Below are 27,319 nucleotides of genomic sequence, written 5' to 3'. Positions count from 1 at the left end.
TGTGCTGTTTTAGTGCAGGATGTGGTAAGATGCCCATGACCAGGCTTGTTCTTTTTTTGTGTTGCGGTTTTAAATGTGACCACAAGGTGGAGCCATAATCACATGCCTAACTACATCTGATCAGTTAGGCATGTGATTATCAGCCATCAGCTGTGTTTCAGCGTTCAGTCTAGGTTTTGACAAAGTGAGACTCCATTTTTGTTCCTGTCCTTGTTCTTCTATAACAGTACATGCACTGAAGCGCTTAACTTCTGAAAATATATTTTAATGTGCAAACAAAAACAAAAAGAAAGAAATGAGACAGACAGCATATCCATATTCCAGTTTTGTTCTGAGTTTAATCACTGAAACGATTGAAGCTCTCCTCTTCCTTTTCGTTTCAGCTGTGTCCCTGAATGTCCTTTGGGCGGTCTCAACTGCTCCACCACAGAACAAAACCACAGTGTGACCATTTCAGAAGTCTTCAATTTCACTCTTCAGAAATTCATCACTGTCTACGAGCTGAGGTTACGCAGGAGACCAAAGGATATGCATGTTGGTTTTCAATAGAGCAGCTAAACAAACAGGGGTTCTTTTTTTTCCTTCTTTATGTGGTATTACTTTGTGATTGGTTAGGGCCCTGGTCCTCTTTTTTTTCTTTTCTTTTTTTTTTTTTTTTTTAAATACAAGTTTCAATCCGTCAATTTTTTTTAATACACACAATCAGTGACCACAAAACCCTGACACGTATGTGTGTTATCTAAAGTCTGAGTTGACAAACAATTTAATAGAACACTAGGTTTGCAGAGGCAAGACATACTGTAAGCCAAACTGGTTTACACCATCCACAGTTGCCATGGAGAAGATTAATACTGATGGATGCAGAGCCAGACTGCGGTCGCACAGGGCCCATATATGTGCAATGTGTTTAATCCACTCGAAATCTCAAACAGCCTTCTCACCCAAAAGTACAGAAAAACAAATCATGACGGGCAACAAGCCTCGAGCCATTACTAAGGGCAATTTTTCACATATAAGACCATGAGAGCCCAATCGCATGCAGTGCTGTTAACAGGGCTTCTTTTTTTTTCCTTTGCACAGAAACATTCAAGGTGTTCAACTCGAAGAGAACACATCAGCCTCACATATTACAGGACCTGATCTGTAGTTTTGTGTATTGAATCTTCTTGTCATACAGTACAAAAACCCAAAGCTCACATTCAACATACACACTTTCTAAACAGCAAAAGGTGAGCCAATTAGTCATCACCATCATTATACCAACGATTCCACAAGAATGAAAGTATAATACGTCAAAACAAAAAAAGACATTTCCAGTACCAGGACAGCAAGAAACATATATGAATGTACTGAAAATAACAATTAAAAAAATAAAAGACACTGAAAAGAAAACAAGTAAACAAAAATTCAACGAGTCGCTAAAAAAATAAGATATTCCCTGCCCTCAGCCAGACTTTAAAAAACAAAAATGAAACAATCAACACAGTAAATAATGAAACATGAGAACACACAGGTCCAAATCTGTTTAGTTTCCATGGCAGCGCTTCCCCAGCTACTGGCAAAGGCAGCGTCTCCAAGCTCTCCCGTTATTTCTTTGCCCATAAAAAATAGATGTATACTAGATTCATACAGTATTTCATAACTAAATTCACAAATGATAAGAATCATAACCATAAGTTTAAAAATGTTCTTGCAAAGTTCATAATACGCTGATTTATATAATTAATTTTTTTTCCTTTTTTTTTTTGCATTCAGTCCTTTATGCATATGACAACATACTGTCCTCCATCATCACTAAGTTAAATGCTTGGTCAGCTGAAATGAGAGCACCATGGAAGAGAGATGGAGAGTGTGTGGGAGGTGGAGAGGGACAGAGGGTGTGGGGTGTGGGGTCAGAATACTGTGAGAGAAAAAATCCAGATATGCCCAATCGGCGTGACAGTCGGTCACGCTCAGACTCTGCCCCTGCAGCAGGAAGGGGAAGGGAGAGAGAGCGACGGGGTGTGGAGCCTCTTCCCTCTGCCCAAGCCTGGAACTGGCGGCGCCGGACCCTTCCTCCTCCTCCTCCTCCTTATTCAGTTTTGTCAAGTAGATGCCAAGAAGTAGCTCAGTGCTTGTTTTGTTTTCTTTTGAAAGTATGTGTGATTTTACACGTCTCTTTTTGTTTGTTTGTTTGTTTGTTTTCATCCTCAAGAACTGGAGGAGCAGACTGGTAGTCAGAAAGTTTCAGGTAGCTTTGTGTGTTTCATCCTGTCGCCAGTCACATGACTGTCTCATTTAAAAGCAAGTGGTTCTTCATGGTCATTGGTCACAAAGACTACTCATACTCAAGGAACTGTTTATGGTAGAATAAGAGATACCTAGAAAGAAAAGAGAAAACAAAATGAATTACAGTATCACACTGTATCAGACTGTGTAGCACTAATGTTGTGTTTTGACTTTTACCCTTCACTATCGAGTACATCCTTAATGCTAGCCTTGGTGATTATGGCATCATCACATTTGAACCACTGATCCTTGTGCTGCCGGATAAAGCTGGTGTAGTGGCCACTCTCTAATGTGCCTTGGTGGTTGACCACAGCAAACAAGGAATACCTAAAAAGAAAAAAGAAAAATGGAAAAACTGAGTTTTTATGCAAGAATATCCCATCATCCCACCAGTAAATGAGCTCTTTCGGTTCAAAACCCAGTACCATTAAACTTTAAGGTCATTTTTCACACTATAGAGAAATTAAGGAAAAAACATTTTCACTGTGTCCTCTTGCTTTACCCACAAGCTGTCAGTTTTAACGACACAGTATATTCCCAATAAATGTCCTGGAAAATTAAAGCAGTTGTAGCTGCAATGGATGAAGAAAACTAAGCAGCTTTTAATAGGCTTCAAACTGATTTAATTAGGGGAAGTCACAGCCGGATGGTTTGGGTCATTAGCACGCGCTACTGTGTAAGAGTCTTTGATGTCAGACAGCAACAAATGCTGATAATTTAGTGATATTTCGTTGCAAGGTACTCACTTATTGTCATTGTTTAATACATCAACCGACTGTTGATACTGCCCGTTCATTCTGCTCTCTTTACTGTAAAAGACAAAGAAGACAGTTAATGTTTGAGGCAAGTATAAACTTCCTCAAAAATCCACTAGGTGGCAGAATACTACAACCAATGAAAGCATGTTGGTTCTCTGCCTGTAACACTAATGATGTTTCAGTCTATGAGCGGAGCTGAATGGATGCAACATTCAGGGGTGGGGCAAGACTGCTGCTGCATGCTCTAGTGACATCAGTGTATATTACTAGGGAGCATTTACACAAAGCATGTCATAAAATGTAATAAATGAATTGGGAAGGTGAAGGATATACGAGGAAAAGTATTTTTTCCCATTTGGATCTTAGCTGCCAAATATTTATTATAGTATATATGAAAAGAAAAGCTGAGGGCCTCATCAGTAGTAGAAATGAAACATGTAGACTTCAGCGATCATCTTACCTGGACGCCATGAAGGGTGTCATGTCCAGCTCTAGGGGGAAGGAAACATACGTGGTAATCTTCCTCCGTAGTTTAGCAGAGTGTTCAAACCGCTGGAGAGGGCCAGAGAGGGTTGATGAGAAGGGAGACGGGAAAAGGAGAAGGGGCAAGAGAGAGAGGCGGGGGGTGGGGAAACCAATACTATATGTTTAGAATTAACAGGCATCATTTTTACAAAAAAACAAAACAAAACAAAAAAACATGAGTGAAATGTATGTTTTCCACCCTGGCTGTCAAACATTTCCATATTTGTAATGAGATAACAAGTGAGGCTGATATCTATCTAAGACAACATTACTGCAGCCTACAAATACATTATAGGTCTCCAGTATTGCAATAAATAAAACATGAAGATAATGGAGCACCATATGAGTCATTAAAAATCATAAATGTCCTGGGACACTGCACAAAGGTGCAACACTGTAGGAGGCAACAACAGCTAAATTGAATTATGAACACACCTACGCACATGTACCAGCCAGCTAAGGCACTGCATAATGTGAACCTTGCTGACATCAGATGAAAGGCTGCATACACACAGAGCAAAATGAATCATATATTAATGCCACTGCAATATAGAACAAGTACAGATAATTGAACAGCAGAATGCATTGGCATGAAGGCGGAAAGGAGGGAAAGTTCACGTCAAGATCAAATGCATTTGTTTTCCCTCTGGCCTGCAGTGCAGTCTCTAACTAAAGGAAACGCAGAGCTAGTCAACCTTATAGCTTGGCATTAATGTTTACATCCAGTCACGAGCGAGGGCAGGTTCAAGATTCTCCTCTCTGCAGCAAAAAAGCTAAAAAATGGGTAGCACGATGGAAAGAAAAGTAGTCCCTACATAAAACTGCTCAAATTGCTGCTCATGTTTTTAGGGGATGAGACCTTAGCATTATAAGGAAATACTTATTGGCTCAATTACATATAAAAGCATGCAGGAATCTCATCAACACATGCACACATTTGATTTTAAGGGTGAACTTTCCTTTTAAGTCACACAGCTCTTTTAACTATTTCGGAGTGGTGACAAAATTAGACGTGCGAATGTTAGATCCTCAGATTAGCCTTAAATAATCAAACTGTCAGACAGTGACAGACAATGTAACGAGTGATAATTGGCAGCGCATGGGTGACTCACTTTGAGATGGAAACATGCTACGATGGGAAGCTTCTTCATTGTCAGCTGTTTGGTGGACTCCTGGTAACTATGGCAACCACCACATTTTATTTTGGCACTGCTTCCTAGATGCTCAGGTCGCGTAAACCTGCAGAGTGAAGAATGCAATAAAGAGAGAGGGGAGAGAGGGGAGAGATGACGTGTTAAAACGTGCAGCCAGAAAATGGATATGGAACGGAGGCATGAAACGGGAGAAGCAGGAAGAAAGATTTCTGCGTGGAGTGTTTCTGGTTGTGTTAGATGTCCTCTGAATGTGGAGCACACTAAGCTGTTCTCCGTATCAGTGGAAGAACATGAAGGTCTGTATAATATGCCTGCTTGCCCGGTTTCGCTGCAGCACATACGCATGTCAGTTTGCCTAACGCAAAAGCCCATGTGGTGTCGTCAACGCCTTTATCACCATGGCAATAACATCAACCAGTTCTGTAGCTTTAAGAGACTTGCTGCAGCAACTAGAGATGTGTGAGAAGCTGCAGTAAAAAAAAAAAAAAGTCAGCAGGAGAGGAGGTGAGAAAAAGAGAGGGGGAGGATGAGACAAATGTGAGTGGTAGAGAGTGAGGGCAAACGGGAAAAGAATGAAATAAGATAAGGAGAAGAGGAAAACAAATTGAAAAAATGAAGAGGCAGTAGAGGAGATATGAGAGGTCACACTCCCTGGTCAACCTGGTGATGGGAGAAGATGAGATTCAAGGATAACACGGCTGTTGTGCCTGAATAGAAACTATATGTGACCCCCTGTGCATGTGCAGGGGTGGGGTGAATGTTTGACTGCTCCTGAAAAGATGCAGGTGCACTGATAAAAGCTTATTCCTTTTAAAATATTATAAACTGATTTAATTCTATCCAGCACTGATTAAAAACTATCAGTGTTACGGTCTATCAGCGCAGATTAACATGCCTACTAGGAGCCCGATAAACATGTAGCATCCAACCTGAGAAGGGTTTTGGTTTGCTTTCTCCTTGTGTTTAGATATTTTACATCACACTCACTGACACATCCACAAGTATTTTTAAAATCAAGAAAAAATGTTCTTCTTTGACTCTCCAAAAGAGAAAAAATGGCCACAGAAACATTTATTAAAAAGCAAAACACAAAACAAACAAACCTTCATTTACATAAAAATGTGAAAAATGTGAAGAAACACTTTTAAGATGCAAAATGCCTGCAAAATCAGCAGGTGACAGTATAACTCTAATTCCAGCACCATGCTGCCAGTAGGCCCTGCCGCTGCCACTATAATCCATAATATCAGTTTTCCATGTCTAGACATAAACAGGGAGTATCTGCATCTTGTATGGAGTTTTCCAGCAGGCCTTTTTTTCAGTGGCTTTAAGCAGTTTTTCAAAATGTTAAAGTGTTGCATTAAAAAACACAAAGCAAAAGAAAGCACTCCTGGGGAACCTGGACTGAACCTTATGAATGAATGAATGAATATATACCTGCGCAAGCAGTCTGTGAGTGTGGTGGATCCTGACAGGTGACTTTCGCCATTAACTGTGCTTCCATCCCCTCCAGGGCTGAGGGGCCAAAAAGGCGTGGATGAGCCAGGAAGGTCCAGACTGATGTCCCAGAAAGGGTCTATCGTTGTGGAAACCCCACTACAGGGGAAAAAAGAAGAAGAAGTGAGTTCAATTATAATGTTTAACTATTAGTATGTGGCTTTGTGTAGTTTGGCGTCACTTGGCAGGATGATGACATAGATGGTAACGAGTAAGATTAAACTCCCACAGCCCCCTTGAGATTCTGATCATGTCTTTGTTTAAGGCTGATGGAAGACTGAATGTGTGCATGTGAATAATATCTACACAGTTGTTCCGGGTTCATCTGCAATTCAATGATGTGTTACGTCAAAGAAAATGGCTTTGTGTAAAGAATTTGTATTATTACAGCTCAATAAGCGTGATGGACTGCAGCCCAGGCAAAACAGAGGCCTCAAGTGCAAAATGTGTAGAGTATACATAAATATATATGCACAGGGGTGGGCTGCCAAAAATTATCAATGTTGGTTAGATGAGTCATGGTTTTGCAATACCCAGAGCAACCAGTGGGTGGCTAGCAAGGCAAGCAGACATGCATTTATGGCAATAGGAGATCAGCTCTGCAGTAATTTGACACCAGTATGGCACTACTTTAGTTTGAAAGCCTTTGCTGATGCATTTTATTGCTTAAGAGCTTACCCATTATATTCAAAAAGTAATTTTAATGATTATGAAGGGGCGTGATTTACTGCCACGGTGATGCACTGTCATGAGCAGCTCTGCATCAGCAGTCTCTACTTTCACAGTGGAGGCAGGTAATGTCACAGTAAGCTGGGCTGGGCTTGCCTGCAAGTCTGGGTGAGGTGCTTTCCAGTTCAGTGCAGCGTGCTAGTGTTAATGTGACAGGACAGCTCTAGGGGGAAGCAGGCAATGCTTGGGTTGCGCTGCTGTCTAGACAACCTCCATTAAAGCAGCTCTGCAGGGACTGGGTCTTTGAATAAGAGCGCAAAAACCAATGGTTCCCCCACTACTAGAAGATGACAGGAAAATGTGGAGGATGCATGAATGAGTAAATGTTGGAGGGAAAAAAAGACAGAAGGCGTGATGCTGCTTCAACATGAATGCTTAGTGAACATCTCGAGTGGGATTGTCTTTCAGCAGTCCCTTTCCATTGCATCATGACGGGGGTTTTATCTGAACCCACACACACACACACACACTTACTGGCAAACTTGACAGGTAACATCTGATTGCAGGCCCCCGGTGAAGATTTGGTCAATGATGCAGTTACAGTGGTTTGGATTGTTGGCTTTCTTGCCATTGTCGTCTGTTGACCAGAGAGAGGAGACAATATGAACACACATGACTACACACTGCCCACCTCTTTAGCACATTTAAAAGCTTCACAGTGCCTCGCTTCCACTTCACAGCTCTTTATTCTCTCTAGCCAATCAGGGTAAGCCTTTCCGTTGTGGCTATGACTGAGTCAACCTGTCATTGCACTGCAGCAGGGCCTATTGACATTCCTTACACTACTTGCTTGCTGTCCTTTTGGTACATTGTAAGTCTCCTTCAGTATGCTTCCAGTGAAGTAAGGCACTGTTGTCTGTCGGTATATTTACGTATAATTCGATATGCCAGATCAGAGACAGTAGGTGGCTCTGTCTCCTAACACTCCCCTCAATCTCAGCCGACACTGTTTTTACCTGCGTTTACTCATTTAAGTCAAACTGGAATTTCAAACTAAAGTATTTATGGGCCACAAACTCAATCAATACATAAACCCATTAAACTAATTGTGTTTAAGGATGACTTACTGATAGTGTCTCCTTTGCAGTGCCTATGCAGTACATCCAATGCTGCAATGAGGAACTCATGGGCATCTTGCTGCTCGTAGCCTGCGAGGTGGCGTGCATGAGTCCACACCAGGTGCAGCAGCCGGAATGGAATGTGGGGCGAACGGTGGCCCGAGTAGAACTGGGAGAAGGGATGAAAGATGGGACAGGTGGGTGAGGGTGAAGAAGAAAGGTGGTTAGCCTATTTTTCCAGGTGTTACTAGGTGTGTTATTTTATCCACTTCATTCCAGTCTCTTTTGTAAGCACTTCATTCAACAGGTCTTGCCAGATATAAATGAATTCTAACAAAAGTTACAAAACAGAACCAGCTCTGATGACAGCAAATCCACAGAGAGGGAACGTGTAAGACACAACACAGGCAAGTCAAAGCGGATGGGTGGGGGGAAAACAGGGAGAGTGTGCAGCAAAAATATCCGTCTGTTATGTGCTGGAGATCTCTGGCTTGCTGTTGAAATTGGACTGAGAATTCAGGGCAGGTCAGGATGGACAAGCAAGTGACAAAGCAAGTACTGGCAGGGTGCAAAAACAGTGCAACGAAGTTCCAACAAGAGCTCATTAACGCCAGAGGATCTCACATCTCGACGTGCGGATAATGCGCGCACGTCGCTTTATACTCCTCAGTTTTCTCTGAAGTCTGATTGAGCGGTGAAAGAAAAAAAAATGCTGAGCTGACGTCTCTTTTTGAATCTTACAGACTCTTCTCCTTTTCGGCAGTCTGAAGGTGGCTGACAAACGAATTACGCGACAACACGAAGACAAGAATAGGGGAGAGGAAGAGGAGAGAGTCGCTGATCAAAGCAGGCCACACCTCCGCTTTTCAATCCAAAAAAGCTGCCTGAGATCACGCAGGTGCCTACAGAGCCACAAGATGACTTTTGATGAAGATACAGAGGGAAGCTGGATGTAACCTATGAAAAAAGGCTTAGGCACCAAAAAAAAAAAAGAGACTGCTCACGTGCCAGGAACTGTTTAAATGTAAAATCCTGAATTTTATGCCTCAAAGACACTTCATGTGAAATACAACTGAACAGTTCAGCTAACTGAGACAGGACAGACATGTCTGTGTGTGTTGCGGAGGTGGGGGGCTGATGATTCAACTCGTTATATATTATAACACCACTTGCCAACTGTGTGCCCATATACACTGCAAATGAGAGGATGTAAGAAGGAAGTGAGACAGTGTGGGAGCAGAGCAGGCAGTCATTACGTAAGACTCTGGGTTGATGAGTTTATTAAACGTAAAATGCCTATTTTCTGTTGCATGAAGAAAAAACAGTTAAGACTTTTTAAGGGCTACGTAATTTAAATCTGGCTGATCAGATTCAATAAAGGTGTATAATTACTGCATTGTATGTTGCACTCTACATTCCTTTCAGGCAGGATTTCTTCCCTTGTCTCTGCCTCCCTCTTTGGACTTGACAAAAGAGCACAAGAGTGACTCAGCCTTTTATGGCAGAGAAAACATTCTGTTGTTTGGTTGTTAAAAAGCTCTAAAATTATAGCTGTGTACACCAAAAAAAAGATGATAAAAAAAAAAAAACTAAAAACATTCACAAACCCATTTTCTTTGTGCCATTTACCAAACCTATCTAACAAGTTTGCACATGTCGACTGTGTGTCGTACCTCCTGAAAGAGCTGCGACATCTCACACACCAGACAGGAGTTTGATTGCATCTCGCACTTGTGTCTGTCGGAGAGAAAGAAGTCTCGTAGCAGTGGTGTGTGTGTCAGAGCCTGAACGATGCAGTTCATGAAGCACGTGTTGCCCAGATTTATTAGCCCTCGTAAACCTGCGGAACAAAAAGGGAATAAAAGAAGAGGGAGAACATCATGGCTTTGAAGGTTAAACACGGCGGTGACTCCAATTCGCACTGATGACGATGAAGAGATTTTAAAATCATATTTATCTTTGAACTACAGTGAACTTCCTTGTTCAAAAAGTAATTCAGTACATAAACTATTTACAAGTCTTTTTCTTTTTTTCAATGCTCTCTCATTTTAAAGTCTAAGCTTTCGCTCAACTTAGCCAGACAATTATCCCAAACCCAATTCAGCAATGTTTTAGCCGTTAGCTTTGGGTTATCATCATGCTAAAAGGTGTATTACTCACTATTCATCACTCACTGAGGTGCAATGAGTTTCCCTGGGCCTGTTATTAAGAACTAATCCCATAGTATCATACTGCTACTACCATGCTCTACTATGGGGTAGTGACCAGAAGATGAGCAGTGCTTCATGTTCACTAAGAGCTCTTTCCAAAAAGTAAAATATTTATCTCAGAGTCCTTTAAATGGCATTTGGTAAACTCTGTGAGCTGTCATGTGTCTTTTACTGTGAGCGATGGTTATCCCTACAAAGGACTTCTGAAGATGACGCACATCAAAATTCTATGCTACTGGGAAATACTTGTTGGTTTTATGCCTTTAGCCTGAGCTGTGGCTCGACATAATTTTAATTACAGAGCTCTGAAGAGTTAATTGGATGTCACGCTTTTGTACTGGCATGTAGTGTAAATTGTGAAACAAATGCACCTTGTAAGAATATAGAGTAAAGTAAAAGGTTTGAACACTTCTTTTTACATTTAATAAATTGAGTTAAATTTGGTTTTTAACACTAGATTGATATATAAAAGGCTGGTTCATTTATTTAAACATAATGAAGTTATGCATAAAAGCCACCAATGCTTTGTGATCCATTTTTGTTTGGCTGAAAAGTTCATATGGTGTTGGGTCAGGTATGCCAGCAACACTGTGTGCAACTTGGATGTGTTCCCAAAGCTTTGAATGAATTCATTTAGAGTGAGAAATGATGGCCAGAAGAACAGGTGAGACACAGCTAGATCGTGGGTCTAATCCAACTGACCAAAGTTTGGTTCTTGATAAGAGTGCTCAGTGAGCGCCTAAACAATTTAGACTGGTCATGGTGGGCACACACACATAAAGACACCAGTTCCACTGCCCAGTCAGGTTGACCAAGCAAATTGTTTGAAGGTATAAAGAGAGTGAAGGCTGGTGGGAGACGGGGCGGAAAAAAGGGTAAATTACTACATGTACAAAATTAGAGACACAATGGAAACAACAGGAGGGGTAAAAGCATGGCAAGAGATAACTCCGAAAAAGGAACAAAGAGAAAACAAGTTCTGGGTAGAGATAGACACACATTCTGATGTAGTGTGCATATATCTGAGAGGGAACACTGTGTCCTGCCTCTCCCAGTCCACTGCCTGCGGGGCTGCCCAGTCTGGTTGACCTTGAGTATTACACCTAAATGCATGAGTGACTCCAAGCACACTCGCGCGCACACACACGTACACAAACACACAAAGAGCCATGGAGAAAACCCACAGCAATCACAACTGCGATGAGAAGAAAAGCTGTGCAGATTAAGACGTGCAGAATAAACAGTGCAATCCATTTCCCACCTATGGTGCAGTTTGTAGTGATTTTCCTCCGCTTTGGATTGTGTCGTAATAACTCTAGCTCCCTCTTGGTCGGCTCCCACGTCGTGTACTTCTCCCCTATGCCTGTGGACAAATGTGACGGCGCAGAGATTACCAGGCTGCTTTAGTTTAAAAAAGAGAAAAGAAAGAAAACTGTATTAATGAAAACAGACTGCTATACCTTGCAATTTCCATGCTTTCCTCTGTTCCTCTTTGGCAATCTGCTCCATGTCTTTGTCATAAATGTAGTCTTGACACACAAAACAATATATTCCACCATATAATAGGTCTATTGCTGTAGGAAGGAAGGAGGGGTAAAGAGAGTGAGTATTAGATTGCAATCAAATTCTAAGTAGATTTTTTTGTACAGTAAATGATTAAAATTGGGGTTAAAATGATTATTTTGCTGTCTAAAACCACTGATAACACCAAGTGTTACCATCTTATTGCTTCCACGTGAGGCAGGCAGTGATGGAAAAGGTGTATTTGTCTACCACCCCCACTTGTGCTTCCCATTAACACAACCCAACTTCTTCCATTTTCAAACTCCACAGCAACAATATTTCAGCTCTGTTGCTGTGACAACCTATTTTTAGATTAACCGGACATCTTTCTGTTTTTGGCGCTACTCACAATAAGAAGGTGAACTAATGCATCATGTAGAAAAACCAACCGGTGTATATGTGCTGCTCAGTGTTTTGCAAGGGCGTGAAATAAGAAAAGACAGTAAAATATATATAGAAATAGGATGCTCCACTGCATACAACAGCACCCGGTTAATGAAGAAAAATTAGAATAATACAAGTGGCAGAGAGAGGAGGAAGACAAGGTCCTGCATAAGGCATGAGAAGCATTTCAGCACTCGTGCTGAAATGAGTAAAGCATAAGAGCAAAACAATAAGAGGATGAAGAGGTGGGGAAATGAGGTTGGTAGAAAAAAAAAAGCAGACAAAGAAGGCATGAGCAAAGTCCTGTGAGTGAGCCTGCTAAGAACAGGAAGTGAAAATGATGGGTACAGAGCACTGAGAAGGGAGCTTGACATCTAGCAATGGAGCAGACAAGGGAGTTTGGATTAATTTGATTAGAGGTAGAGAGGAACAGAGTGCCAGTGTCAGGGAGGCACCTGTGGAAAGCTCAACGCTAATTAAGACCGTATCCCCGCACACAGGACGAAGTGTGTGTGTTGTGTGTGTCTGTGTGTGTGTGACCAAACTGCTGAAATGGATTAAATCAATTAAAGCCATTAAGATGTGTACAAAACTGTTCTATTGTCTCTGTTGTTTCCACATTTAATTGTGCTCATCAGGGTGATGTCAAAATCTTGCTCTTTAATACCTTTGTCTTATTTAGCATAATTAGTATGTAATGTTGAAGCTACTCTTTTTGGTAGCACGAGATTAGCAAACGTCTACCATTCCCTTGCTGAAGATGACTGCCAGTTTAAATGTGACTGGGACTAGGCACTCCCACAGGAACTGTATTGCAATGCAGTCAGCATCTATTTTGCCACTGGTCTTGAGAATAATTTAAATATAACCAACTAGGGTCTTCGAGTGCGTGAGAGTGAGCAACTTACCTAGATTGTGTCTCTTGTTTTTTGCGTGTTCGTGGATGTGTTTCTTTGTAAAACAGCCAAAAAAGACGCAGTAGAGACAAGAGTGGAGTCGGTTCAGGTGGGCGCCACACATGTGACAGATACACGACTTGGCCTGGGGAGAAGGACCCAAGGGATTACGGGGGTTGGGAGAGAACAGGGGACAAAAGGAATTAAGATCAAGGCAGGAAAGGACAAGTCCATAATTTTGAGAAAATCCTCTGCAGCAGGACAGAGCTTCGAGGCCTAGTAAAAGTATAAAGAGCAGAAAAATAAAGTTCTATCTTAAAGTCGGTCAGAAAAACTATTCTGAGGACACAAAGCTTGAATGAACCTGACAGGAGGACAGACTAAAGACTGCTGGGCCTGCTGACAAATCAAACGCAGCGACAAATTAATTTCACAGTGAATCTTTCTGTATTAAACATGTGCAAGCCATAAAGGGTGTTGATGCTTGACAGGCACACCAGAGGATGCAAACAATGTGCGGGTAACTCACTAACAGCAATAGGTGTGTTGCCAGTGATTTCATTCATAACATGGCATAACTGGCAAACATGCAAAAAAACTCTTCCTTAAAGAAATCAATGTAGAATAATAAGCAGCAACTATAAAGCTAAAATGCTAAAGAGCATGAGTGACACAGAGGATAAAGGACCTGTTCTATGAACACAATGTGTAGAACTATAGTCCTGAATAACGTGATCAGCAATAGAGTAGGACAGAACTGCTTGACATGCAGGTCAAGCATTTAAAAAGGGTGAAAGGTCAACATGAAACTACTATAAATAAATATATAAATACAGTATTATTGATCTAATTAAAATCAGAGCTTTGTCTGATTTTTGTTTGTTTGTTTAGGAATCTAAAGGACACTACAGCAGAAAGTTGTCAGCATGCCTGTTTGAAAGGGAGAAATTGAATAAGGAAAGGGAGGAGAAAGAAAGCAATCTAATCAAAGCCTTTCAGGGTGCAGACCTGATGCAATGAGTCACCCACTTAGAGGGGAGATAGCACAAAAAGAGCTGTGAAGTAGGTGAAGATACCGAAAATAAAAGGAAAAAGTACTGACCGGACAGCTTTCGGTTTTACACTTTTAGGCACAGTGTGTGAAACTAACCTCACCCTCTACTTTATAACTAATGCTACTGCATATAAACTCAGTGGCCCCGCGTTATGTTGTCTGCCTATTGTTAACTTTGAATTGGGATTGAAATGCGTAACCTGAGGCACTCTGAAAAACATAAACCATCATTGTGCCATAGAAATAAAAAAGAATTTAAAAAGAGGTCCACTCAGTTTTGCCTTCTTCTTCCTGGACAAACCACATATTAGAGCAGTGAATAATGAAATGGTATTATTACACAATTATCAAAGATACCACTAATAATGCAATCCCTAAAATATTATAACTACTACAATTGTAAATATGTTCTGTAGTGAAACTTTGTTCCCATGACAAAGAACTGGGCAAAGAAGTGGGATGTTGAATTGGGCTTCTACAGGCACATTAGTTTCAAGTCTGTGTAGAGGTTTTGTGTTTCAAGAAACTAACATTAGAGCTGCAAGTAACAACGCCGTTCAGCAAGGCGCAGTTGCTAAAATCTCATCTCGCCACTTGGTAAGGCTATGCATTTTGTTTCCAGTGGCCCCTAAAGGTGAAATGCAACATTTTTATGCTTCCTTAAAAAATTTCTTTCTGTCATGTGATATTTGGACAGAAAGTATATTTAGACCTCACTTCCTGAGGCAAATACTTAAAAAAAATCCTTACAACTCCTGCAAATGGTGATTTGAAGCTCATCTGCATGTTCGAAACAACTGGAGAAAAAAATTCACAATCACCAATATGGTGAAAACACCTCAAGCTGAATTAGCCACAAGCCCACAAATTCAGCAAGTCACTTTCAAAAGCCAAACGCCCCTAGAGACAGTCTGCTCTATTTACATTATATATTTCCTTTAGGCATTATTATTAGATGCTGCATACATTTTCAGTACAATAAACTTTCCTTTTTGCTTATTGTTAGCTTATAGTTAATGGTAGATCAGGTGCCTCTGAACCAATAGTTATGCTGCTACAGTCTCAGATAAAGCATCTTCTCTAGCACATCCAAAAGTTTTTCAGTGGGGCTTAGGTCTGTATTCTAATGGCTAACCCATGTGTCAAAATGACTCATGCTATGTGGACCCCTCTTTCACAGGCTGAGCCCGATGAATGTTAGCATTGTCATCACAAAATAAGCTTAGGGAAGAAAAAAATTTAAATGATGGAAAAACCTGGTTATTCAATATATTCAGGTAGTCAGCTGACCTATTTTCTTGTTGAACCTAGCCCTCCATTCTAATGAAAGGCTTTTTCTTACTTTACAGTATACCTGGGAATGGGGGGAAAAAATAATCCTGATGATACAATGATGGTTTATTCACTGTAGCATTATCAAATGTGTAACGTGTCTTTTTTTTTGTTTTGTTTAAATGGCAAATGAATTACCTGAGTCACTTTCTTCTCCTTCTCCAACACCGATTAGTTACCTTCTATTCACCTTAATCTGGCTTAATAAATACCACCCTGACTAGTTATAAAGTAGTGATGGATTGGTCAATTTAAAGAAAAAAAAATCAGTTTGGACTACATACACAATAATTTATATAAAAAGTAATGATATTGGGTGGCAGTGTAATGATTCTCCCACCTACAGCACATATCCAGATTTAATACTTGATACCGAATACAGCTCTATTTCTATCATTTCTCTTGTCAGCTACTTACAACAGAATTTTAACAGAAGTTAACACAACTATTTAATATGTTAACAATAACAGAAATGCCGCTGTTAACTGTACTTGAGGCATTATGTTTTTTAGCAGGAAAAAAAACAGTTGGACTGAGACCTGAATCCCCACAGAGATGATTTATCAGTGGGAGTGGGCAGAAATGGTCACAAATTGTGTAGGAGCCAGTGGTTGCAGGATAAAAATTCCTGTGCAAAATTCTACTGTCAGGAGAGAAAATAATTCAAAATTCACTTATCTGATTTGCAACAAAGTATGCTAGTCAGGGTGTGATACCTCAAATGCGGACAGTACTATGCAATGACACAGTGGGAGTGGGCAGAGCTCCCAGTGCGGTCTATGTTTTGGATAAGCATTAGTAGGCATGGGCTAGATTGTGATGACATTGCAGTGGAGGGGATATTCAGGGTTGCAGGCACTAAGCTCTGTTTTTATTCAAATTGGTCTGTGAGGCAGCCAGCTTTGAATGGGCAGAAGGGGCAACACCAAAGAAAAGCTCTATGAGCTTGGTGAGTGAATAAGGAAATGAACTAATTACGTCACTTAAGACTAACATCTACAACAAACTCTAAATCTTTAAGGTCGAGTGTAAAACATATAAAAGGTAAAATGGGAGACAGTAGTGGTAGAACAGATAGAGTGAAGAAGCAGTTCTGTTTTTAGAGTATAAATTAAGCCCTAAATACACCAGTAAGAAAAGCTACTCACTGTACTTAATATTAATAACATGTTTTTAACTGCCTGTCCAAACCCATCCCACCAGCAGTGATGTTAATCCCCATTTCTCCACTGCACCATAGCACCAAAAACAAGAAACCCTGCTAATGCCACGCCTTGCCCTACTCCTCACCCTCCCCTACCTCAATACATCTGTATTGGGCAGAAAATCTATCCCTGTTCTCTGCCTCTTACAATAGTTCACAGGCTGTCTACTCCTCAGTTTCAGCAGTCCTGCATCTCTGTCTGCGCCTGGAGCTTTTAATGTTCTATTAGATCAGCTATTGATCAGCCGCTGGCTCAGATGACTGGAACAAGTGTCGGGCAGGTAGCAAGCTCATGTTCGTGCTGCGCTAGGCTGCATCTCCCACCTGGGATGCACGCTCTTTGAGGGCGGTTAGGCTGTGCTCTGAGTGAAGGGAAATGATGCGCAAAGTTGCTGATTCATAGAAGAGCAGATTTAGACTATACCTCCAATCTATTATTAGCATGGGCAAAAGAGGGCATAATGCTTTGTGGAGTTCACTGATGCTGTGTGGGGCTGCTAGCAAAAAATGACCATGATGGAATAAATATGAATCCTCCAGTGCTCTAGATCTAACTTCACAAAAGTGCCATCAATACGTCACACTTACTCCAAGCATTAAGGGTAATGCATTCAGTTATTCAAACGTAGCCAGTAATGTGATGAGCTGTAACTGAGGAGGAGAGAGAATGATGACAACAATTATGATGTGGACAAAGGTTTGGCTCAACGGAGAACCTTCTTGCTGCTGTAAAGAGAGGAGCAAGGAGGGGAGGGGCAACAAAGTCAATACAGACTAGAGAGCAAAGCTATATGAGAACAGTGACTCACCATGCTGCTAGCACTCATAAGCCCATGCATGCTTTTCAACACACACACACACACACACACATACATTAACCGTGACTGACATTAACAGTGCATACTATAAATACGCCTGAAAACACACACAGCAAACACAGACATTGTTAGACATTTGCTGTGGTACTTGGACACAAGTGTGCACATATACCGAGTCTTCTTTGACTCTATATTTAACAGGAACAAGTCAACAAGAGACTATGGAAGGAAACTGATGGTGATGCTCCAGAACCGCACTGCTTCTGACTGACCTCATGGGGCTGTTGCCTGACACTGTCTTGGCAGAATGATGCTGTAACCCCCCACCCCCACTATTTTCACATAACAATGCCTGGCCCACAACATGCACTTTCAGTAAGCTGCCCTAGAGATACACAACATGAATCTATACGGTTTCACGTCAGCTCATCGCATGGTCTGTTGAAAGTGATATGAATGCTGTGTAGTCTTGGCTTGAGAATGTATTCCCACCTCATACATATGAATTTTAACTTGTAGGAGACATAAGGGATTGTTAGAGTGTGTAGTTTAGCCTCATACTGTCACATATAGTGGTATAACGACACAAAGCTAAACCCTAAGCCCCTAGTGTACAGAGTCTACTTTTCCCAGGAAAACGAAAAAGACAGACACACTAACACAGACACACACACACACACACACATCTGAATAAACAGTGTATGAAGGAGAACTCCATACTGGGGATTTGTGCAGATTTTGTAGGCCTGCTGAACACGTGACAATCTACATAGTGAATATGTGAAAGTAATTAAGATCACTGAGTAAGGGAGTGACAGTCTGCATTCTCTATTCTTTTACTCTTTTATTTAAGACATTAAATGATGTGGGAGAAAACAGGCAGCAGAATGCAGCAGTGAAAGATGAAATATGGTATTTAATTAGTAATACTGTATTCAGAGATCGTCTTCTGGAATATGCATATACTTGGAAACCAGCCATACTCCCTTTAAAGGTCATTGTGAATCAATGCAAAAAGCTCCATCACACAAGAGCACAAAGCCAACTTTAATTCAATTCACCTCTTAAAAATGATAATAATTTATGAACAAGTTTGTTAAGCTGCAGAGATGTTTAACTGTCCAAGCTAACAAATTGCTATATGGTTCTTGCAGCTATCAGATGCCCACAGCCTGCTCTACCAAAATAAGACAAATATTTATTTAGCTTGTTTTGAATGGCACCCTTGGACTAATCATCAAATTGCGTGTTTTTCCCCTTCAGCGCCAATAAGCCATAACCATCACTTGTGAGAAAATCTATAAGCACCACTGAACAGAGCCACAATGGAGCTATTGCAATATAGCTTCCTTAAAAGTGATATTACAGAGCAGACCCAAGTAATTGTCATCCAAGTGTCTGATGCTATTGTCTTTCTCACAAGGAGAGAGAATGTTTTGTAGACATAATGTCAATCCCAAGAAAAGCTGTCACTTCAGTGAAAGGTTTTAACTATAGGGAATGACCAAGTGTCTACAAAAAAAGAGATTGATTGCCTCTTGGTTCTGGTCAGCCGCTGGAGAGTGACTGACAGCTCATTAGCCAGATGGTGGTACTAAGGGAGGGCTGGACAGCAGCCTCGTTGGCTGGCTCATGCCACGAACAGCATGCTTTGTGGCAGTGATGCCTTTCCAAAGCCTGCTGGACGGTCAAATGAGAAGTGTAGTTGAAGGGAGGGCAATGAAAAGAAACAGTCTGTGGGAGAGGAAGAGGGAATCAGTCAAAGGGGAATGAGACCAATGAAATTGCAAACTCATGCTCTTTTTCCACTTACACAGACTCCCATATCTGAATATTCGGGTGTAAGGATCAATGAGGCCATTGCAAAAGATAATACCACAAATGAAAAGCTTTTTGTTTTTTTTAAATGTTCCTCTCCATTGTTTATCTAAGAGCAAACATTCATGCAAAATCCTACCTATATGCTTAACCAACACTTTACATATGTGGCTATTATTTGTAAATTTTGTGCCTACTTACTTAAAATTGCTTCCAAGTGGAAGATTGTTAACATTTGTCCTTTGGTATGTCTTACCAGAAAAGAAAAAACCCAGCATGGTATAAAATGCACCTAGGGGTACAGTACAAAGAAGTTCACAGAGTATGTTACAGTTCCCTCAGGACATAGTATTTATGAGGCAAGACTTTCTATGACTAAAAACCTGGGAGGCAAACAGCATGTGAAAGGGGCACCACAAGGTGACACACCAGGTCCATGATTACTCTGGGAGGGGTTTACAGACCTGACTCACTTAGTGAGTTGTTTAGTCTGACTCACTGAGCTTGACAGACCGAAACCCACATAAGAAGAAACCAAGGAGTGACAGAGAGCATACAGACATGGAAAAAACAGGCCTGGACAGGGGCCCAGAAACCAAAATCTGATATCACCAAAGCCACAGAGTGTTGCCTGCAAGCCAATCGGATGAGAGGAAAAAAATAAATAAATAACTAACAGAAAAATAGACCATTTGATTATGCATTTCCCAGGATCCACAAAATCAAATTAATTCAGATAAAGATAATTAGCAAAATAATAATTCAACCCATGTTTTATTTAATTCTAATAAATACAGAACTCAGCATAAGTCTTGAGTAACCCAACCATTTCTTTGTTCCATTTCCAAGTAGCCAGATTTTCTTCTAATTTTTAAAGTAGTTTTGAAAAACAGTTCTTCCCAAGGTTTTTCAGTCCTTATATCTGACCTGACCGAGAAATGTGATATATTTTTTGGTGCGTTTGATTGTTAAACCACTTCATAATGACCTATGTATGTAAAAAGGCACCGACTCAAGGGATAAATCAGTGCTCTAACTACACATAACAATACAACCCTTTAATTTGTATAAAATAGCATTTTTACACCAACAAGATGATTCCCAAAAGAAAACTATTAGCCAGAAGATTTGGCATATATTGTCATGGTGTGCAATGTGTCCTTAAAAATTTAAGACGTGACAACTGAAGCTTGAAAAAACGAAGTGACAGACTTAAAAACTATCCAGGGAAGATGGATAGTATTAAAAGCCATGCTTTTAACAAACGGGGTGGGGGGTGGGGGGGGGAGATCCCACAAAGACCTCACACCAGACCTGAGAGATGTATGTGGCCCTTATTTTGATCCATCTACTGTTCACTGAAGCCTCATCAGAAATGGTCTCAGTGGAAGAGTGACTGTCAGAAGCCATTCTTAAGGAAGGGAAACTGGAAGAAAAAGCTGGGGTATGCCAAACTACAAAAGAAATCGATTTTTGGTTCAGGCTGTGTGGAAGAACAGCGATGATACAAAATATTGACCTTCAACCTATTGAGAATTGTACAAACTCTATTTGTGCTTTATATACACTATATTTCCAAGCATGTATGTAGATGTTTAAAAAAACATAGCTGCACCTAAAAAAAGGAGGAGTAGCTGAAGATTTCTGTACAGTACTGCACACCAATAAAGTTAAATAAAATATGAATAATCAAAAGAGTATTTGAAACAAACTTAATAGGCTAGACTTTAGAAGAACCATGCCTGAGCAAGGTTTACAAATAAAATAAAGTCAAGGTAAAGCAGGCAGCAGTGGCGTGGGCGCAGAAGAGGAAAAAAGCGTGATAAGAAGAGACTGTAGGAATAGATCCTGGCGCTAGAAACGTATGCTGATGAGTCAAGGAGCAGGCCTGTGATGCGATGGAGGCAGATCTGACAAAGAGATCTCCTCATAGCACAGAAATCAGGCGCTCTCTGGGATGGGCCGTGCCTCGGTGATTTTGTGCATGCCAACTGAAAGAAGAGGCGGGAGAGACGGGCGTCGTAATTGTGTCAAGCCTTGAAAATATATCCATTTTCTGAAATTTCCAGCAGCATCTAGCAAATGATTTATTTCTCATCTTCTCTCATCAAAAGCAGAAAAGCACAAAGGGGGGTTTGCACTTATGGGAAAGGTAGAGGAAGGCTGGGGGGCAGGGGGTGTGGTTTCTCAGATCATATATGATTTATCAAAACTAGAAAATACAAGTTCACTACTGTCAGCTCTCTAATCATTACTCTTTAATCTAAGTAACAGCACAATCTTCAAAGTAGTTATGGCTGCAAAAATTCTGCCAACCCCACCCCACTCTTCTTTCATCTTACCCCGTTTCCACTCAACCTAGGGTAATATCTCTTGTTTAACTGTATTGCACAGACCCTCACTGTGGAGTAGTCCAGTAAACGAAATAAGAGTTCATCGTCCTGGATTAAGCAATGTCAAGATAAATAAGTATGAATAGAGGCATTAACACGCACAACCATGGCCATTCACAAACTATAAATTTTGAATACGACTGAAATAGATTAGCCTCAATCAAATGACACAAAAGCCGCTCTGACACCCTTCTGTCAAAGTCCACTTAAATGGAAATCTGGCAATTAAGAGAAATAAAATGTCAGGAAACAGCAGAGAAAAGGTCCCACACGGCATACCCATTTTAATCACAGACAGAATTTAAAGCACACTAGCTTAGCATATCAAAAATAGAAGGGATTTGAAAGACAGAAGGGAAAGCAAACCAAAGCAATGGTCTTTCCTTTCCAAGCTGTGGCTACCCAGTATGGCTGATGAAGATCTTTCCACTAACCAGCATCTAGGTTCTTGTTCAAGGCTAAATACAATGAACCACAGACTTATTCATCTGGAATAAATCCACCCCGAAGACAAACAACACTACATACTTGTTTATTCTTGCCATTTCATTTCACAGGGCATCTTCAAAACGCCCCTTTATTTGTATTTAATTGTTTTCTCAATGGACCGTTTGTGTCCCAATTACAAAATGATTTAGAGGCCATTTGTGATTGTGCAGAGAAGACGGTTGCTACATTTTTAGAACAAAATGACACCAGGCTTCAGGCGTGAAAGAGTCTACAAAAAATAACAACATTAAACGTGGAGTTTATGGTTAATATTTCAACTGTGTGTCTGTAGCAGATTGCAGAGCATTACACAGCAGATAAGAGTACTTGTCATTCCAGATGAATGGGCAATTTGCTCTAGAACCAAAATGCAAAAAATAAATAATCCTAAGGTCCTCAAAATGAAACACACAGGATCCCAGGCCACACAGGGTCACCACATCTCTCCTGCAGTGTCTTATTCCTGATGTTCAATCTACCGGGTTTTACCAGTGAAGGGTTGTACATTCAGAACAGGCGACAGCGTAAATGCATCACCTGGGAATTGATATTGGCTTAAGGTAGGAAGAGTGACAGCTTACAGGAAGGCTGCTGAGGACAGTCCCTTCTAAAAAAAAAAGATGGGAAAAATGCAATACAAGATTACAAGATTATAAGGCACTTCTATAACCAAAACCCCACACTCCTCTTTCCAGAAGGTGCCTCTTAATTTACAGGGCTTCCCACCAGTGTAAGATGAATATGCAAAAGGAACTGCACAGATAAGCTTTTATCTAGTGAATGAATATGACATTCACAACATCCCTCGGTGTCAGTGTCATCTATTCAAACCATTTTGATGCAATAAGTATTCAACATAAAGTCATACTGGTATCTAATGATCTTAAGAACAAACACAAAGTGGTCTCACCTTATGAAGACATTACCTTTGTACCAATGAACCTGCACAGTAGTGCTCTGCATGTTACATTCGTTAGAAGCTAAACAGGCTCAGTGACAAGTTGTAAGGCACAAATATATCAACTAAGTAAAATGCAGAAACTGTAACTTCTCTTTTCTACCTGCTTTCAGCCGTATGTAAACACACTAGTTCAATATAATAAATAGTCATAGGCTCGATGACAGAAATATAACAAGGTATAGCAAAGAGAAACATGGAAAAAGCCTGCATGACTCTAAGGCTACAGGCGTATTGTGATAATTTGACATGATAGAGAATCTAGAGGGGATACATTATAATGAAAAACTGAACTGATAAAGCACATGGAAATGTGGAGCACAGAGCATGAATTAAAATGCAATCCAGCCTGGAACTGAAAATGTTAAACTGTACAGAAATCTGCTCGTCACTACTTTCAATGCAAAACTGTCATCTATCCTTGAGCACTTAACATCTAGCAGGATGGATGACTGTTATTTATGCAGCATACTACCAAGCACAGATGGTGCAGAATTGGTGGGGAAAAAAATAGGAAAAGAAACATCACTATACCTCTGATAAACTGCTGTTGTGTTTGTCTCTACATTGCAGACACATGGAAAGATGTATTAGACGTACTTTTTATGTGAAAAGCGGTGCTTGCTGCTGATTCAGAGACTCTGGAAGATATTATCTTGTAAAAAAAGATGGTTGTGTGGAGCTGACAGGAATGTTGCTGAGACAGAGAGCGCTGCAAAACAGATATGGAAAGATTCCTCCCAAACGTATAGGATAAACCAGATTAGCCACCACTAAACACAACAACAGGAGTTTAGCCATAACACTGTACATCACTGAGAAGTGAGCAACACCTATGACAAGTCATACTTTTATGACGGACTTGAGCTGCTGTTGAGCGCTTTCTTGTCTGTAGTGTGCCAAAGAAACCAAACAGGTTTTTAAAATAAATTGTAGCAGTGCCCCCCATTATACCGTCATGTATACATTTTCAGATGCTCTCTCACAGTTTTGCTTTATAATTCTGTCGTCTTGGGTGGGTGAAAAAAAGAATTAAGGCAGACAGGGTGAGCACTGTACTCAAGTTAAAGCATGTCATTCCAACACTGTATAAGCAAAAAAGGGTCACTGGCCATTTAGCACTATTTGCTCTAACATACCCGCAATGTAACTGAGCCATGCTTTTGGCTGTTCTACTCATGGTCCACCCTCCCCAACAGGCAATATTTCTGGCTCTAGCAGTGCATCACAAACGATAAAAGGATGGGGCCGATTCCTCCTGCTACACTGGTTTACATCCAATATTCTGTCCACTAAATGAAGAGGCACTGAAGCGGGTGGGTGAGCGGGAGGAAAGCAAGCAAGCCAGCTCTTATTCATCTGAACTACCTGCATTATGTCAGTGAAGATGAGGAGAGGGGGGAAAAGCATCAACTCACCAGCTCTGCCCATCCTGCATCACTGTGAAGTACCTATTTTATCACAACGGCATAAATATGCATTACAACATGCAGGTGAAGCATAAATTGCTTATAAGCAAGCAACAATCAAACTGTTGCTAATGCAAGGTGAAAACAAAGCCAAGCTAGACAATGTGAAAACAGTGGCTCAAAAAAACAAGAGGAAAGAAAAAGAAGAAAGAAAGGGAGTGAAAGGGTGGGAATATAACAGAAACTGCAGCACGGTCCAGTGATGACATCAGTGTAGAGAGATACTCGTAGCTGTGTAGGCCAAGCAGGTGTGGGATGAGCCCAAAAAGAAACTGGGAATAAAGCAATCAGCGGAAGCCCCTGAAAGCGACATGGCCAGGGTAGAGAAGAGAGCAAAAGAAAAAAAAAGAAACACGCACACAAAAAACAATGACCTAGGAAGCCCAAGAGAAACCCGCTAATAACGTAAGGACTCGGTGTGTTCGTGCGAAGACACAATAGGTCCCAATTGGTGTGGTTACTGTTAACCCGTGGCCACAACTCCAAAAAAAGGAAAGAAAAAAATCCAAGTTTAGACATCCAGCAAAACGCTCAGCTAATAGCAGATTTTCTCGAATTATCTGTGTTTCACTTAATAAAGACAATTTCATTGTTTTAGTTAATTCTGCTAAGGATCCTACAGTATCCGCAGTTCACCAGGCAGAGTCCTGCTAGCTAACTTACCGGTGGCTAACCATAGTACTGGCAACATTTGCTGCTGCAAGAGTACTTTCATTAAGATTTTGTGATTGTGCTTCGTGTGGGACACCATTTGCACTCCAGTTCTTTGTCTGTCTGTGCCACATTAAAAATTATTTCACTTCTGTTTGTGAGGCTAGCGTTGCAGTTCCTGTGTTTTTTTGTTTTTTGTTTTTTTTACCTTGCGTCTCCTGGTCTCAGCAGTACCACTCCAAACAAAGCATTGGTATATGACTCGAAGATTTTGTTTCCAATTATCCACCTTATAACCGTTCACATGGGAGCACCCGGCCGGACTCATGACAGACAAAACATTCAGTATGGGTTTTTAGGTGACAATGAAAAGTCTCCTGGATTATTCACTTAGCTAGGCTAGCTAGCACGAACTGTCTGTCCAGAAATGGTTTCCGTTTGGAAATGGGACAATCGATGTAGTATCCAAAATGCTCCTCGGGCATCTGACAAACACGGTCTTTGATTAACTAGGTCTAAATCTTTTCATGTAGTCATCAAACAGAATTATCACTTCACTAAAATTCTGTTCCCCTTGCTGTTTTGACAGTTGGCTTTTCGTTTAGCTCCACTTCCACTCTCACGATTAGTTAGCTTTCTTTCTCTAGTTAGCCTGCTAACACTCAACTACAGCTTCACAATGCCCGCCCAGCCTGCGCTATGATTTGCCACAAAAAATTACGTCACTACGTTCGTGTTGGAACTCGAATGGTGTGCTTGTTTTATAACCTAGAGTGTCCCGTAACCATTGACTTCGTCGATGACACAGGCTCGAGACAAACGCCTCCTGTCCCGGATAACGTGGAGTATATAACCGAACCAAATTTTACAAGAACGTTATTCTGAATGGTTCACGCTACATCCATGAGTGGAAGGGTTTGTTGCTTCTGAAATAAGCAATATTAAAAAAGAAAAACCTATTTGTTGCTGTCCTGTATCATGTCCGCCTCGGTTAGAGGATGTTCTATTGAAGCGATGCCTCTTTCTTACATAGTCACTCTTTATTCATGTAAAAGTTTCAGTTTATGATTGCAGTGCAGTTGAGTGTGTGATAATAATAGCAATAGTGTAAACTGGATTTTTGTTTATTTGAACATGTGCAAAAATCTCCAGCACATATTTGAAGGTACAGTCCTATTAAACGTGTAACCCTTTTAAATTAAACAATTGAAGCCTACCACCTAGTGGATAAATTGTGCATGGGCATAAAGGATGCAAGGAAATTTGAAAATGTTTATGCCGAGATGACTGACATGAAAGTAGGGGAATAATTACCCCTGGCCGAGGGCTCAAAAATGCAATGCTAATCTTTAAATATAACTATATGGTACACTGTATGTCAGTATTTAAAGCCTTGACAAACTCCATATGGAAGACCTACGACTTTTTATAAGCTTTGTATGGAAGCCAACCAACAGGATCCAGTGGTCTTGTTGCCAGTTACTAGTTACTTGTTACCTGAGATGACGGCAACCAAGATCAAGGAGCTGGTCTCAGTACAGCCCTACTCCATCACACTAATTACTACCTTTATACATTATGAACCCAAGGCTGAGTTCCGACAGCCTGTGTCTGAGTTGCATGATTTATTTTTGTGATTTATTTTTTAAGATTTATGAGAGGGTTGAAAAAAGAACAGAAAATGTTTTTTGTTTGTTTGTTTGTTTTGATTCATAAAGTGTTACTTTCTTACATTTTTCACTTGGGGGCAGTGTTAGCCAATTTTGCACAATGAAGCCCACAATTCTGTATTTTATATACTGATTTCTATCTATGAATTCATTCCCACATTTAATATCTCTTCTTTTTAATACAGCCCATTTTGGAGAAGTATGTGCAAGCCTCAAGCTTGCCATTGCTCTGCATCCCCTGTTACTTATAACATCTCTTTTTTTCCAGTATCATTAAATTAAAACAGACTTTGAAGTCTGATCATAAGCACACAGAAAAGGAAAAGGCGTTGTATCAGCAATATTACCCACCAGATGTTTTGCTTGACACCAAACATCCGCACCTTCCAAAGGCTGTATACACTATTTGGGATTTCCTGAG

At 40.6% G+C, this 27,319-nt stretch overlaps 1 protein-coding gene across 1 annotated transcript; it reads right to left on the bottom strand.

Moving 5' to 3' along the window:
* Nucleotides 1–218: 218 nt before the first annotated feature.
* LOC102797161 (ubiquitin carboxyl-terminal hydrolase 22-like) lies at nucleotides 219–25,582 on the bottom strand. Its single transcript, XM_006791415.3, has 13 exons — nucleotides 25,437–25,582; nucleotides 13,055–13,187; nucleotides 11,660–11,773; nucleotides 11,461–11,562; nucleotides 9,663–9,829; nucleotides 7,999–8,158; nucleotides 7,406–7,508; nucleotides 6,143–6,301; nucleotides 4,664–4,790; nucleotides 3,487–3,578; nucleotides 3,015–3,077; nucleotides 2,446–2,595; nucleotides 219–2,360 (listed from the first exon to the last, which is right to left on the bottom strand). Exons 1-13 carry the CDS (start codon nucleotides 25,554–25,556, stop codon nucleotides 2,318–2,320), a joined length of 1,533 nt encoding a protein of 510 aa, XP_006791478.1. The 5' UTR covers nucleotides 25,557–25,582; the 3' UTR covers nucleotides 219–2,317.
* Nucleotides 25,583–27,319: the final 1,737 nt, after the last annotated feature.

The sequence above is a fragment of the Neolamprologus brichardi genome, chromosome 4 (genome assembly GCF_056152115.1).
Source record: "Neolamprologus brichardi isolate AB-2024 chromosome 4, ASM5615211v1, whole genome shotgun sequence".
In the NCBI taxonomy this organism is placed as follows: Eukaryota; Metazoa; Chordata; class Actinopteri; order Cichliformes; family Cichlidae; genus Neolamprologus; species Neolamprologus brichardi.
The sequence above is the reverse complement of the archived record's forward strand: the minus strand, read 5'-3'. Positions and strand labels throughout refer to the sequence as shown.